Source organism: Choristoneura fumiferana, chromosome 16 (assembly GCF_025370935.1).
Source record: "Choristoneura fumiferana chromosome 16, NRCan_CFum_1, whole genome shotgun sequence".
NCBI classification, from domain to species: Eukaryota; Metazoa; Arthropoda; class Insecta; order Lepidoptera; family Tortricidae; genus Choristoneura; species Choristoneura fumiferana.
In genome coordinates this window covers 3,764,788-3,780,484 of record NC_133487.1, presented here as the reverse complement: position 1 = coordinate 3,780,484, position 15,697 = coordinate 3,764,788, and the positions used below count along the sequence as shown (strand labels likewise).

Below are 15,697 nucleotides of genomic sequence, written 5' to 3'. Positions count from 1 at the left end.
TCACGGATTTATGCCCTTAAAGCGAAGTGGAGGTTAATGGTTCCTCATAAAGACTTCATAGGTAAATGGAATGTGTAGTATGGCGTATGACTCTTTATCTGACGGAAAAAAATGTTTATCGTACTTACTCGACTTAAGAGTAAACGACTCACATTTTTTTTAATTACATTCTTTTTTAATAGAGGTGTCTGTTTACATTCAGAGGTGCGTGTCCGGGTTTGAACCCAAAACCCTCTGCTTGAAAGGCCATGGGTCAAATCACTAGGCTACCATGATTTTAATAAATTAATAATATCATAAATAGCGAGATACATAAAAGCCAGATACATAGCCAAGGGAATTAGCTCGTTGAAGTGGCAATGGGCAGGCCATACAGCACGAATCACCCAACAGTCCCAACGGGCCGAAATGCTATCGAATGGAGACCACGGATTGTCAAGCGCTGCGTAGGACGTCCATTAACGAGATAAACGGATGACCTGGCTAAAGGGTGTGTAATGTTTGTCATAACAACGATTTGTGAATTTTCATTTCTCATAACACAAATATCAGAATTTCAATCTGTCGAAATATTGAGAACGTATAAAAACAATATGCATATAAACAAATTGCCGAATTACTCAAATAATATCATTCAATTTGCATAATTGTTTTATGCTACTTTATAATATGCATGCAGCATAATAATCAAAGTTCATAATAAACAATTTTAATACAAACACATACCGCTTCGCTAGATAGGATAGGATGATAGGTTTTTTTTTATAACAGCCCGGATAATAATAATGCTTCACAAAATGATCTTTGCTGTTGGATTTTTGCCAGATGTTTATACTTTTCGATCATTATTTGTTTCGTTGTTTGTATTAAAATTGTTTATTATGAACTACGCTTCGCTTCGCTCCCGCCTTAGCCTTCCTAACTTAACCTATCCGAGTCGCTTCTGCTTCGAACTGTCTTGCTCACTCGCTTCGTTCGCTCGCACAAATCAAATGTTTTTTTTTTGCATTTGGCACGCATGATGTTATATCGTCTAATCATTTTTCTAAATGTTGTTATAGATTTAAACCATTACACGAATAACAGGATATTCGAAACGAAACTATTTAATATAAAGCATTATAGCAATTGTTGATATGACTAATTAAAGTTATATTATTATAAAGCTTATGCTCGGTAAAAACATGAAATCCGTTGTTATGCTAAATTAATATTATGATTTTTGAACGTAGTAAAGTTAAATTATGCTAAAAGTTTGTATTACGTTTGAACGGCACCCCTGACTAAAGCCACAGGTATGCAGGCCGCGTCCAACCGAAGCAACTGGATGTAATATGGGGGAGGCCTATATCCAACGGTGGACGTCCCACGGCTGATACGATGGTGATGAATCCATACTAATATTATAAATACGAAAGTTTCTGTGTGTGTGTGTGTGTGTGTTTGTTACTCTTTTACGCTATAACAGCTGGACAGATTAGGATGAAATTTTTTATGTAGGTAGCTGCACGTCTGGAATAACACATAGGCTACTTTTTAAGCCGATATTCTCACGGGATATGGATAAAATCATGACATTTCAACCGCTGGGTTTAATCTTGAAACTTTGGACAGTTGTTCTTAACACAACCTCAATGACGACCACGATATAAATTTTGGGAATTCCCAGGGGAATTTTATAAAACCCCGGAATTTTGATTGTATCAGATCGAATAGATTACGCGTGCGAGGCCGCGGGTAAACACCAGGTAATAGTAATATACTGTTATCCACAGGTTGGGCCGGATGGGGGGAGTGGGGGCCGTGCAGCAAAACCTGCGGCGGCGGGCAGCAGGTTCGCCGACGGTACTGCTCCCGCGCATCCTGCGAGGGTTACGGCGAGCAAGGACGCTCCTGTAACTCTTTTGATTGCGAAGGTAAATTCTATAGATCTTATTTCGTACCATTTACATTTTCAAATAATTGACGGCACTGTATTATGCAATGAAGACGTTTTTTAACAAAAGATGAAAAACTGGCTCATTAATTTTATTATCTATACTCATATTATAAATACGTAAGTGCGTGTGTTTGTATGTTTTTTTGTTTGTCCATCGTTCACGTTGAAACGGAGCGCCGGATCGACGTGGCATAGAGATAGTTTATATGGGCCGGAGAGTGAAATAGGCTTCTTTTTATTTATCCTGGAAAATGCACAGTTCCCGAAGGAACAGCGCGCGATAACCAAATTCCACTTGGGCGAAGCCGCGGGCAAAAGCTAGTTATTTATTACATAAATTGGAATTAACATTCAAACTATTAACATAAAATTCATTTCTCTGTTTGAAACCTTATTCACATCACAACTTTGACGTCTTAAAATACAAAATCGATATACGCACCGAAATAATTGCCCGTATTATGTTAATACTTGTTTCGGAATAATTCATTAATCAAGGCCATTGGCAGCGTAATTATCTAAAATGAGAGCGGGTATTATTATGCTACGTTGCTGCTATTGAACGATGATTTACGGGTCAGGTCAAGTTTACACGTGTAACTTTTTTTTTTATTCGACTGGATGGCAAACGAGCAAGTGCGTCTCCTGATGGTAAGAGATCACCACCTCACGTAAACATCTGCAAACACCAGGGGTATTGCAAATGCGTTGCCAACCTAGAGGCCTAAGATGGGATACCTCAAGTGCCAGTAATTTCATCGGCTGTCTTACCCTCCCCGCCGAAACACAACAGTGCAAACACTGCTGCTTCACGGCAGGATTAGCGAGCAAGATGGTGGTAGCAATCCGGGCGGACCTTGCACAAGATCCTACCACCTGCACCTGTGTTATTATCAAATATCAAATTTATACTCAGAGAATGTTTTTCAATCTTTGATGATTTTCTGATGTTATAATGTGAGTATTTGTGATTAATAATTAAACATGTGATTGTAACTGTGTCTGTTGTTTCTTCAAAGTAAAACAGTTAAATTAATTTTAATGAGATTTCATACCATGATACGATTTTCATGTCGTGACGTGACTAACGTTACTCTTACTGACGGACTGACAGAAAAAGCCTAACCTAACGTAAGCCTATAGATTGAGATAAATATTTTTTTTTCACTGGAAATTGGTCAAAGTTAACTTACAAGACTTATGAGCCAACAACAACAAACAGTGCAAAAAGCTTAAGTAAGAAATGATTGGTCTGTCAAAGTCTTTAAGGCCTGCTTCACATGCACACGGTCACGGTCGCCGTGCCGTGTTAAGTAGAAATGTATGAGCTACATAGACAGCTTTCACTTGGCATAGTCACGGCACGGTCGCCGTGCCATTTGAAAGCAGTCTATGGAGCTCATAAAATACCTGCTGAGCCGGCAATGTTGCATTTTTGTTAGTTTTTCTTGATTATTCCATAATTTTTTTATGAAAATCATAAATGTGGTCTGATAGAACTCTTCTCAATATATAAGTTAACGTGTCTACTCCAATAATTATTCGTGATAGACTTTTATTTTCTTTAAAACCCGTTATTAAACATTTGTTCGCTTTTAAAGACTATAAAACACGGCACGGCGACCGTGCCGTGACCGTGTGCATGTGAAGCGGGCCTAACAAGTGTTCTATTTACTCAGGCACAATAAACCCACTGGCCCCAGGGGCCCCGTCGCAACTTCCACCCAGCCCAAGCCCGCTGGGGTTCAGTGGCCGACCGCCCCCATGCCTTCAGCCTGCGACCCAACTCCTACATCTGGATCGCTTCCTCGGAACTGTTCCCCAACGGGAGGATGTTCCCACGAGAGTTCACGCTGTTTGTGTCGCTGAGACTGCGGCCTGAGGTATGTTAGAAGTTCCTTTTATTTTAATTAACAAAGGTCCTGAACTGACTGATGCAGCAGCGTTCAGCCAAAACTACTACCTAGAAAGTTTAGGTTTTGCATTGATCTAGAGCTCATGATGACCAGTATTTTTTTCCAATTCCCTTGGACCACTTTTTTGACGTGATTATTATGAATAGGATTTTGACCTTCAGCACAACTGACTTAATTCAAATCGGACGCAACCTGCCATTAAAGTTAATAAACTACGAGTAAATTCCGTATTTGTGAGTGATCCATTTCTTCGACTATTAATTTTGTTTATTTTTCTATGATAGCTAACTTTGAGAAAAAAAAGTCTGTCTTGGAATAATAAAATTTATAAACGTTTTAGACTTACTTACTTCTACACCATTATAAAAGTCGTTGAATATAATGACTCTTCAATATCTTGCTCCCACAAAGAAATTTCTTGTTTGTCACCGTCTGTTTAAGGCCAAATTTGCTTGGCCGGGTCGTTAAATTATATGAAATTCTGTGCACCTCAATTGTGTACTCATCTCAAGATTTAGTTGTTTTAAAACAACTACTCCAAAGCAAAATGCTTTCTAACAAATCGCGTCCACAATTTTACTTGTTGTGAAAACTTTATCGAATTTATCGGGAAAACTTTGATCTTTTGTTGTTTCATAAAGCTCAGTGATTGGCGAAATGTAAAACGATATTCGAAATTATGAAATCTGCTTTTACAAATTGCTTCCTTCGTTTTATTCTCGTGGAGATTTTATTTGGTTATTTAAGCTGCGTATTTGCAACGTTACAATATTTCAAAGGAAACCCTTAGTTACACTTATCGGTCCATTTAAGCATGTATTTATTCGCCTTTGTGTAACCATAAAGGCTTCAGCTAAGAATATACATTTTAAAGAGTGTTTTCGTGGCAATATAACAAAGTTTACGACGATTTGTATTCTTGTTTAGGAAATAATATTTTTATTGGGGTGCAGCGGAGTGCCTATGTAAGTTTCGCCCGCTGAGCCGTCATTGGGTGTGGGTCTTAACTAGACACAGGTACTTTGTAAACCAAGTTGGTAGCTGTAATATGGACAGCGGAAAAACCCCAGAATAACCGCGCCGGCACGCAGGCTAAACCTGATTCATTGAAGAGATCAACCATTTCAGAGGTTAGATTTTTCAACGTGTTCCACTTTACACACGAAGTCCGTCTCGGCGGGGAAGGGTACCCTCGTAGATATGCGGGTACTGGTGGACCCAGCAAGACAACAAGGCAATATGTATGGCCTAAAGTGGGGGTATAAGGCATAGCTATCGCCGGTTAGACACATAACCAAGCTCTTCTGGTTATATCGGTTTTCTTTTAAACTTTTCTTTATTTTATCTATAGTGCCCGGCCGCTATGAAGTTCCTGATTATTTTTAATGTCGACATTGAAAAAAAAATGCTATACTAACTACTTCGTCGCTCGCAACGCGTTTCATTTTTGTCTATGATTAATATTTTTTATTTCAGACACTTCATAGTTTTGCAATGTGATCAGAGTTACTTCATAACAGCCGTTGACTATGGTATAAAATAGAGTCACTTCCCGACGCCTGTAGTCAAAGAAACTGAATTGCGTACCAGGGTAGAACCTTTGTGCTACTTATGTCATATAGACATTTCATACATCAGCCATCTTTCAAACTGATCTATAGGTTTAAATGCGTAGTTCACTATCAGTTGAATAGATAAGTTTTCACGAAATGTTCATAGATAAATAAACTTGTGACGTCCTTCTTCTTACCGCGGGTATAGTTTTTGGAAAAAGGAGCTTAAAAATGCTTTTGGAAATTGTACCCTTGCGAAGCCATCGCCTTCGCCAGTATACTTATAAAATGACTGATTGACTGACAGGCACCGCTCAGTCTAGGAGCCAGAAATGTCAACTGAGGAGGAATATTTCAAATTTCCCATGAGAATGAGTCCATTGTTATTCTTTTTCGGGACATAACAGGCATGAGCTAGGCTAATGTTTTTAGAAAATAAACAAAGCAGCTTTTTCAATAAATTGTTTTTTTCCTGTCTTTTATTCTTGACAATTTAATTCTGAACATTGACATGCTTGCTGCATGTTCCTGTGATACCAAAGTAATTCATATTAATCGAATTACATAGGCCTCTTGCAATTCATTAAATACACGCGAGATTCGAGATATAATGATGAAAGGTATTGGGTTCGGATTCACTGCTCTTGACCTAATTTAAGCTCAAATTTCTTGCCAAATAAAATTATTTTTTATATTTTTCGAATTTAATATTCATTTTTCTCTTCTTTCCAATCAGCTTACTGCAAAAAAAATGTTTTTCTCTTGTAAGTGGGTTGGTTTGCAATTGATTTAATTAATAGTAGCCTGATGTCAATTCCTAATACTTATTACCGTTTATAAAATATTTCTTCTTCCGAATCTCGTGCGGTTAGTTCCAAATTATTATTTAACGAGGATGGATGCAAGTGGCGAGTTATCATTAATTGTGGCGTTCTAAGGCCTTTGTCTTCCGGCTGATGATGTTGATGATTATTTAGCGCCATTAATGTCTTATCTTTTTTTCCATTATGCATGGATTTTCTTTCTTCTTTCAATTTCATTTGCTCCTGAGACATGGACTCTAGAGTGAAAGCTGCCTTTGATCTTTCAGTGCTTGTCCAGTCCAACGATTCCCAAATTAGCAACCTTATTTCCTGGAACATTATAATAGGAGCGTAGCATTAAGCCGCGTTTACATTTACCGGTTGTGTTGTGTCGTGACGCATCAGAACGGTATCGGCTTAATACATTTTTAGGGTTCCGGAGCCAAAATGGAAAATTCGTCCGCGGCTTTGCTCAGGGACTATCAATGCTAGAAAGCTGTAATTTTGCACGAATATATATGTAAACTATGCGGACAAAATGGTATGATAAAAATTTCAAAAAAAATTTTTTTAGGGTACCTCCCATAGACGTAAAGTGGGGGTGATTTTTTTTTCTCATCTAACCCTATAGTGTGGGGTATCGTTGTATGTAGAATCAGGTTAGTTTTATAAAAATCCAGAAATATTTACAGTTTCAGAAATATTAAACAGTTGCGAAATGAATCAGGTTGCCAAACGTTAGTTGCGAAACATTTATCTGATGCAGTGTGTTGTGATGTGACAGCTAGTGTTGTGGCACACACAAGCTATAGAGAGCGAGAGACAGAAAGCATCACAACACAACACGACAGATAAATGTAAATGCGGCTTCGTATGGGTATAACGTTGATTCGAATGAGCACGCACTGAGGCGCGCTCGATCACACCTTTGATGCGCCATTCAACTGAGAGAACTAATAATGTGGATTCCATGTTTATTTTGTGCTGGAAATAGACGAAATCCCTTGTCCACTGATGTAAATAGTTATGTTGAAGTGCTTAAAGCCGCTTAATATTTAAAAAAATGTAACTTGTAAGGTTAGCCTATGTATTGACTTTTTACGTTTGCGTGTAAGTAGGTACTTTAAACATGAAATTTAAAAATATTTTGGACGACTGTAAGTAACGCTGTGGCAATGGGCCGGCCATATAACCCGAAGAATCGATAACCGTTGGGGTAGACGAGTTCTTGAGTGGAGACCAACGGATCGTCAAACGTAGCGTAGGACGTCCTCAGACTCGGTGGAGCCGGTGGAGGTCGGTTTCTATTTCTATTTCCATGGGAGAGGCCTATGTCCAGCAGTGGACGAACATAGGCTGATTATGATGAAGTAACGCTATCGTATAATGGTGTCCTTTTTTTCTATGTTTTCTTACTTAATTATTAGTGGTACCATCAGATTGAGATTCACTTTTACTTTTATTTTTAAAACTAGAAGATCACATTTTAAATCATTTTTTTTTCTCTCACAATATGTACCTACTTGTCAATTGTGCTTCGGCGTTTTGTGAATAAACTGAAAATCTCAATTTAAAAAGGCCTCTGTTAAAATTATCTTGCAATGGTCTCTTGATAAGAGATTAGACACTGCAACATTGCAGATGCGTTGCAACCTAAGATTACCTCAAGATGGGATATCTACATAATATGCAAACTCTCGAAAAAAGATGCTACATTTGTATTTAAAGGGCACTTGAAGAAAGATAAAAATAAAGTAAAGTGTAATTAATCAACTTTTAAACTAAAATTGCTAAAAGTGGCTCCGAAGCGCTAACGTTTCGTATGCTCTGCCTACCCCATTTGGAAATACAGGCGTGATGTTTGTGTGTAATTAATCATCCTCTCGATTCTGAACAAACTACTTCCAAATTTTCAGTTATTTAATTAATACCTTGTAGAGACAACATCCTCCCACCCCACACCCTCCAGAAACTACAGAAAAACTGTATTTTAATGGCAGCTCCTGTTATTTGTTCTAAGAACATTTTGAGTTCTCCATTTGATTTTCGTGGGCACATTTTAGCTGACATGTACATAAGATTGTGTTAAAGTTTCCAGGTTATTTAGTAGAAGTACAGGACGTCTAAAAAGTAATCTACAATGTCATCAGATACTACAGGCTATTCGTAAAAAAATGAGACCACGAAAATTAGGCCGTTGAATTGCTCGAACAATGACCCTCTGATCAAATCTTCTTCCATAGAGTGGGGGCTACGGGCAAGGCACTCTGTTCTCGCTGCGCTCGCGCCGCCGCACCGGTTCCTTCCTTTCACTGGAGCTGGCGGGCCGCGGCGCCGCTCGACTCGTGCACGCAGGCTCGGGCGCATCCCGCTCTATATACCTCGCAGTGCCGCTGTATGACTTCCGCTGGCACCATATTGCTATTAGGTAAGCAAAGCGACCACGCAAATGAAAAAAAAAATTACATGGTAAAGAAAAAAAAATAGTCTTATACTCTAAACTTCTAAAATGGGTTTGCCCTGTTTTGGGGAACAGCGTTCGAGTTTTTCGTCACCTGCAAGCTGCATACATAGAAGTATCGAAGAATTACAGGAATCATAAGTGCTGAAACTTCAATTATACTTTATAATATATGGGTTAAGTTAAATGAAAAAAATAGTTAAGTAGTTTCTGAATAAATAGTAAATGATATTGTACCGGATAACTCACGTGGTTTGGCGTGCAAGACGAGTCGCGTTGCTCCTAAGAAGAATTCCCTTTTGACATAGAATAGAATATGACGATAAATGGGGGAAAAGTAACGTTGTGCTTCGTGTCACGCTGGGATAAATCTAAGTCCACCATTGGCGTATCTAGGGTTATTTACCATGGGCGGCGGGTGCAGTCCAATATCCTGTGGTGGGCACTAGACCATCTGGGGTGGGCGGTGGGCACGGCTCACAAAATTGACCCGTATATACCTACAAAGATACGTACATTGCAAGTTAAATAAACGCTTTTAAAAACGAAGCACAATAATTAAAAATGAAAAACATAACTAATTAATGAAACGCATCTCCAAATAAAATACCGTCGGGATCCACAAAGAACTCGAGCAAACTGGCAATTGAAAAAAAAAGGTAAAGGCTGGCCTGACTAATGTGTGTGAGAGGAATGATAAATGGAAAGGATACGAAAGTGTTGAGCCAGCGGTAGGAAAAAGCATCTCAGTAATTTGCTGTAGTACCGTGGCCGCATTTTCTGAAATGAGCGGACGAACTGTATAGACTTGAGATTGAAGGGCTGATTTTGTTGTGATTGACTAAAGTTAGTTCACTATATGTGTTTTCTGAGGTTTTTTCTTCGTAGCTCAGCGTAAAATAGAAGATTTAAAGGGAAACGTTGAGTCATTGAGTACTTTTTTTAGTTTTTTGATAGCAGTTCCTTTTAATTTTTTATTTCTGACATTCTCGACGCAAAATAGAGGTGTGATAAGTTTGAACAATTTATTGAATCAGGCGTTACTTTGCGGAGGTCTATATCAATGAACTACGAGTAAAAGTATTTTTTGCTCACCCGCGACCTAAGGTAGCAGCAGCTAAGGTGGAGGAAATGCATAAGCACGCATAACTTGCATAAACTTAGCTATCTTAAGGTTGCAGGTGAGCAAAGAAATTCTTTTAGTTCAATGATAACAAGTTTGTCGAAAATTTTTGTTTGTCCGTCTGTTTGCTTGGGGCATTGTAGCTTACAAACGCGGTTTTTTACGGGAGAGCGAGATTCCTTGCAGTGGTTCTCAGAAATGGTGGTTCAGCCATTTAAGAGATATCTCAACACAACCGGTTTTGTGGTTTCAGAACAAATCGGTTGTGCCAGACAGAGACACGAGTGATCCTATATGGTTTCCATTTTTTTACGTGCGGAGCCTAAAATCCGATGAAGGTGCTCAGAACGCTTGAACACACAAAAAACCTTGAACCCTACAGCTGTAGTTCACTTGTTTTTACCACCATTATCGCTTCCTCATACGTATTACATGTGACACACGAACCTCAAAACGATATTTATAGTTTCAATCAAATTAGTAATTGTACATAAAATAACATAAACACACATGAAATTAACAGTTAAAAAAGAAGGCAAAGAGAACTAACCTAAGAAACCTTAACTAGATATACATGTAGGTATAAAAATAAAAATTATAAAAAGAATACCCCGTCTAAAAGATCTGCCTGTAGCAGGGTTTCCATTAGTTGGAATGGAGCAACTTTTATCAAATGATTTTCGTGGAATCACAAGTAACGTGTATCCTAGAGATATTAGATAAGTAAACATACTTAGCCCGGGGTATCAGCGATGTTTCAGTGTTTAAATACAGTTGCCAGACAAGTATATATTTGCCTCGTCCATCCATCCATCCATCCCAGCCTATGTACGTCCCACTGCTGGGCACAAGGCCTCCTCTCAGAACAATAGGGCTTGGGCCATAGTTCCTACGCGGGCCCAGTGCGGATTGGGTTTTTCGTGTTTTGTGTATGTTATAGCAATAGTAGGTGTGAAACACACTTAAACATAATAAACTTTTAAAACATTTCTCATACCGCAAGTTTTACTAGCCGTATAACGTTTCATTTAAGTACTGAATTCCGCAATTAAAAACTAATGGCTGCCGTAATGGGAACCCGACTATTTACATCAAAATAGCGTCCATTCTTTTCAGAAAAGCTGAGCTTTTTTGTACTCTCCCTGAGGCTGTTGCCTTAATTATATCATTTTAATGAATTCACAAAACAGATTAAACGTCTTTCTTAATTAAAATCTTATCCCACTACTGAGTTGATATGAGAATAATTAAATTTTGAGCTTAGCCGAAATTGACATCGAAATTAACTGTTTCAAACGTTCAATTAACTTAGTCATTAACGTTTTTAATTACGCTTTCGGGACAAAAGGTTAAGCCAAGTCAATATTGTTCGTGGAAGGAGCGTGTAGAAAGTTAATTAGTAAGGGAGAAACTTTTTGCGCGTACCTGTACGAATGAAAAGAATGATAAAATAGTAAAAATTGAATGTTTTTCAATTGACAAATTTGAGGAGACTGTCTTGAACTTAATAATCCTTGTTGTGTAAAATGGTGCATAATTTATTTTTAATTTATTTGTTATTTCAGATAGCGCTTGTTCAATTTATGCTTTAAAATCTGTCAAGTTGACATTTTAAAATGATTATGTGCGCTGCGGAAGTGTAAAAGGCTCAGTGGTCAACTTTAAAGTTTTACACCGTGGTTACACAACATTATATTTACTCGAAAAAAATAGTTGTCATACTAATTTATTTTAAATATAATGAAATTAAAAACATGTTAGAAATAATAAAAAAACAAAACGAACGCACCTAATTAAGTTTAAATTTCTCAAGCTGCACAATTCATTCTTCCGTATTTCTGTAGCCGATGTGGCTTTTCATCCCCCAACGAAATTCCCCAAGATAAACCTACCCTAATTTTATTGCCTTTAGATAAACGACCAAGTACCTAACAAAATGTCATTTTCAGCGTTCATGACGACAACACAGTACGAGCCTATGTAGACTGCCGATGGCTGCGAACCGATGTCCTAGAAAAAGACGCCTTGGACACCCCCAGAGACGCTGATCTTATTATAGGCTATCTATTCTCAGTAAGTGGTCGTATTATTAAATTGTGCGATCGGAAGGGAGAGATATCCACGAAGTGATATTAAATGTGTTATTGCGATTTTTATACGATACCGTGTCCAGTTTTAGCTAGGGGCATCGATCACTTTGATCTTCATGGCAAATTTAGTGGCACTTTATGTTCTGTTATACGAGTATACCTTAGCCAGAAGAGATTAATACCCACTTGAGTTTCATTGGTATCATGAAATCAAAAATAAGTGCGTTTTTATTTGAAAAAAAAAAAACAGTTGAATGAAAAGTGTTTGTATTTTGTTATGTTATATTAATAAAACCAGAGGCCGTATCCCTTCGGCCACTTTGGAAACCAAAGGTTCGAAATCAGTTTGGAAAACAGATTTTTTTTTCTTTTTCGGAAACCTGGTTTCGAATGAAGAAAAATAATTCTGTTTTCTAAACTGGTTTCCCATACAGAACATAGAATCCTCTTTTAAAACTCATTCACATATTTCAATTTCCCAATTTTAATCGAAACATAGGTAGGTTTAGGTTATGTTAAGTTTACATTAGCCCGAAGGGCCAAAACTAAACAAAAGTAGGAGCTCCGTCAACACTGTCCGTGTCGATTCTGATTGAAAAAAAAAACAGTACTGTGAAAATTTTAGAAAAAAACCAGAAGTCGATCCCTGATCCTAGTTTTCGTATAAGAACAAAATAGTTTTCGTTCGCAACCGGTTTCGAACAATACCGAAAAAGTTTTCTTCCGCAACAGGTTACAAAACTCCAGTCGGGGCTCCGAAGGGGGCCGTATATTGCCTATCGTTTCTGACGCTCGCGATCGCAACCAAATGATAGTTTTTGTATGCGAAAGCTGTCATTTAATTGTGTTTGCGAGTGTCAGAAATGTTACGAAATAGACCCTCTGGAGTGGTGTTAATTCAGAATGATGTTTTAATTTCAACTGAAAGGAACCAGTCTGTTTTAAACGAGGAATGTTATGAAGAATCATATTTAATTAAAGCATGTTTAAACCAACCAAATTTAAACTCACGCGCCCCTTATTTTCTTTTAACTCCAACACCAAGCATAGTTCTCTCCATCTAGTTGCGTAAGTCTCTTCAAGAGGCTACGTTTAAGAGCAAAAATAATGGTGAATACTTAGTATAACTTTAATATGATGATTTTGACACAGGGTGACTTGGAGCAGATGGTACTGGTGCCAAAAGCGGGTCAGGCGAAGAAGCAGTGTTCGAGCCAAGTAACAGGAACATCTACGCCCTACGTGAATCTGCACTAGCACGAAATAGATCTAGTTGAAACTAAACGGGATTTGACGAAAATTTTACTGGAATTCGACATGAGTATGTCAGTACCTAAATAGGTTAATTTGTTATTGTGCTTTGAAAAATTTACGGAGGATAGTTTTGTTAACCAACAATTGTACTTAATTTAGTACATTTTTATAAACAGCGGTATTATTAAAAGCACAGGCAAGTGTCAAATTATAGCAATGTTGAAAATACTGTCAAAATTTGTTTTTTTTTACAGTCAATTTCAATTGAGAAGGCAAAAAAATGGAATATCATTTTAGTTTAGAATGATCGCTACTCATTAATATTATATTATGGATACTATTATATTTTAAAAATAAAATACTCAATAAAGCCTCCTTTTAAAATAAAGTACGAATATTACTTTCGCTTAACGACAGAGAGCGCCTAAACGTTTCAAGCAGGTAAAAGAAAACGACTCGTTTCCTTAGGGACTCGATTACTTCTTGATTGTGAAACATCTGAACGTCGGTCGACTTGGGAAAATCCTTGTTTATATTGTGTACTGTCTTGTTTTTGCAAACTGATGTGTTTGGGACGCGGGTCGTCCAAGGAATTGGGTTTATGGCCACGGACTACGAAAAGATTAGGTTGACCTATATTTATTTAAACTTTACTGCGCTGTACTGGCGGGTTTGATGCCTTACGGCCTGTTTTGCTGTTAAATTGATTGTATGTGTTACTGCTTTAGAAATGACTATATACACATCGCAAACTTTGCCGCATTATGGTGGAATTTTTTCGTTTGAAATTTAAATAAAGTGGATCATAAAGCTTTTTTGTGACGTTTAAAAGATACTACGTTTTGTTTTTATTATTTTTAGGGTCATATTCCGAAAGAAATGGATGAAGAACTTCACTTATTGCTTCAATTGTCAAATCAATCACATTGATATTGCCAAGGGCGTGGCTTCGTAATTAATTATACCTGATCAAAAATTTTCCGTTTTTGCCTGTTATGTGAATTTTCAATAAACTATTTAGACTTTTTTTAAGATTTTCCAAAAACGAAGATTTAAATCCGCATCTCGTGGCTATTATACCCGCCGGTAAAAATTATGATTTTGCTGAGCAAAAATTGTGGTAACAAATAGTTATATTTTTTTATTTTTAGAAAAATGAAATAGATTTATCTTTTCCATAAGCTGTTTTTTTTTGTATTTGTATAATTCACGATATTGCTATGTAGTAATCAATGTGTGGTTTTAATTTTTTTTTCCCAGCAAATGGCACGATTTTGCTGCGTTAACATAAGTAGTGATACATGCTGAATATTTATTCAAGGAAGTGAAATGTAAATAAGGTGATATTGAGAAACATACATTTGAATTCGAAAATATTAATAATTTCGTTTGGTGGGTGTTTCATTTGGATATTACAATTAAGATACGTAACCTATTATTTACAAAAAAATAGTCATAATTTACACATATTTTCTAAAGTAATGTTTATAACTACATGAACAAATTTAATTTACGTTTGACTTTTTGCTAAATAGCAAAATTACTTGTTTCAAATATTTAAATATTTAGTTACTTTCTCGCTAAATATATTTACAAATATTACAACAGTAATTAAATTTATATAATTCTGTGTACCAGTTTAAGCTAATGGGCATTGTATGTACTTACTTATAAAACGCGTTTCAGTACCTACCTAAAAATAACAGAAAATACATTGTAGCCATAGAAATTATTATGAAAAATAGTATTTCTTACAATGATAGGTTGGCCTAAATGTAAATATAATAAAAATATAGAATAGTCCAGTATATTTAATATGATAAAATAAATGATTTGTCTATTTTGTAAGACAAAAGCTAGTTATTAGAGATAATAATTTAGTGATACTTAATTGTATTTTTTATTTCTGTCTATTATTAATTTTAAAGCATGATCTCAATGTAAGTGATCTTAATGTCAACACCTGAAATATTGTTTTCTACTATAATATAATGAAGTTATAAAAAGATGTTATTGTTTTATTCTAGCTCCACTTATAGTGAAACAAATTCAGAATCAAAACGTTTATTTTTTACGTAATTTTTTATACTTCCAGTAGTACCAGTACTTTAAGAAAAGTCTCTTCGTTCCATTCTCCATACAAACGTAGCCCCGGTCTTATTTCAAAACTAGGCAACAGAAATAGATGACATTTTGTAAGTATGGACTAGACGTGATTTATCTATGCCTGTGGTTTTCAGATTTTCATATAAATGTGTAATATCAGAATTACAGGAGGTCAAAAGTCGTCAAAAAAAAGATGTCAACTTTGCACGAAAATTACAGACTAATAAAGCATTTTTACAAAAATCGTAAAAAGCACAGGCATAGAAAAAACAATGAATATCTTGACTGTAAAATATAATTGATTTCTGTGCTATACTTTTCGTATAATATGAGCACAACGAAACCCAAAATTCAACCGCCCAAATCTTGAAAAGCCTACAGCTATCGCGATATAAATTACGGACGTCGTTGCGGAAGGCATGGGGGGCACGGCTGCGAGCGCTTATGTCACG

General features: G+C 36.7%; 1 protein-coding gene across 1 annotated transcript in view; it reads left to right on the top strand.

The window, feature by feature from the left end:
* LOC141436657 (uncharacterized) overlaps nucleotides 1–15,124 on the top strand; it is an 88,256-nt gene extending 73,132 nt beyond the window's left edge. Inside the window, 6 exon segments of the mRNA XM_074099677.1 lie at nucleotides 1,776–1,916; nucleotides 3,619–3,647; nucleotides 3,649–3,822; nucleotides 8,455–8,639; nucleotides 11,745–11,868; nucleotides 13,038–15,124. Coding sequence (XP_073955778.1) covers nucleotides 1,776–1,916; nucleotides 3,619–3,647; nucleotides 3,649–3,822; nucleotides 8,455–8,639; nucleotides 11,745–11,868; nucleotides 13,038–13,142 — 758 coding nt within the window. The 3' untranslated portion in view covers nucleotides 13,143–15,124.
* The last annotated feature ends 573 nt before the right edge of the window (nucleotides 15,125–15,697 follow it).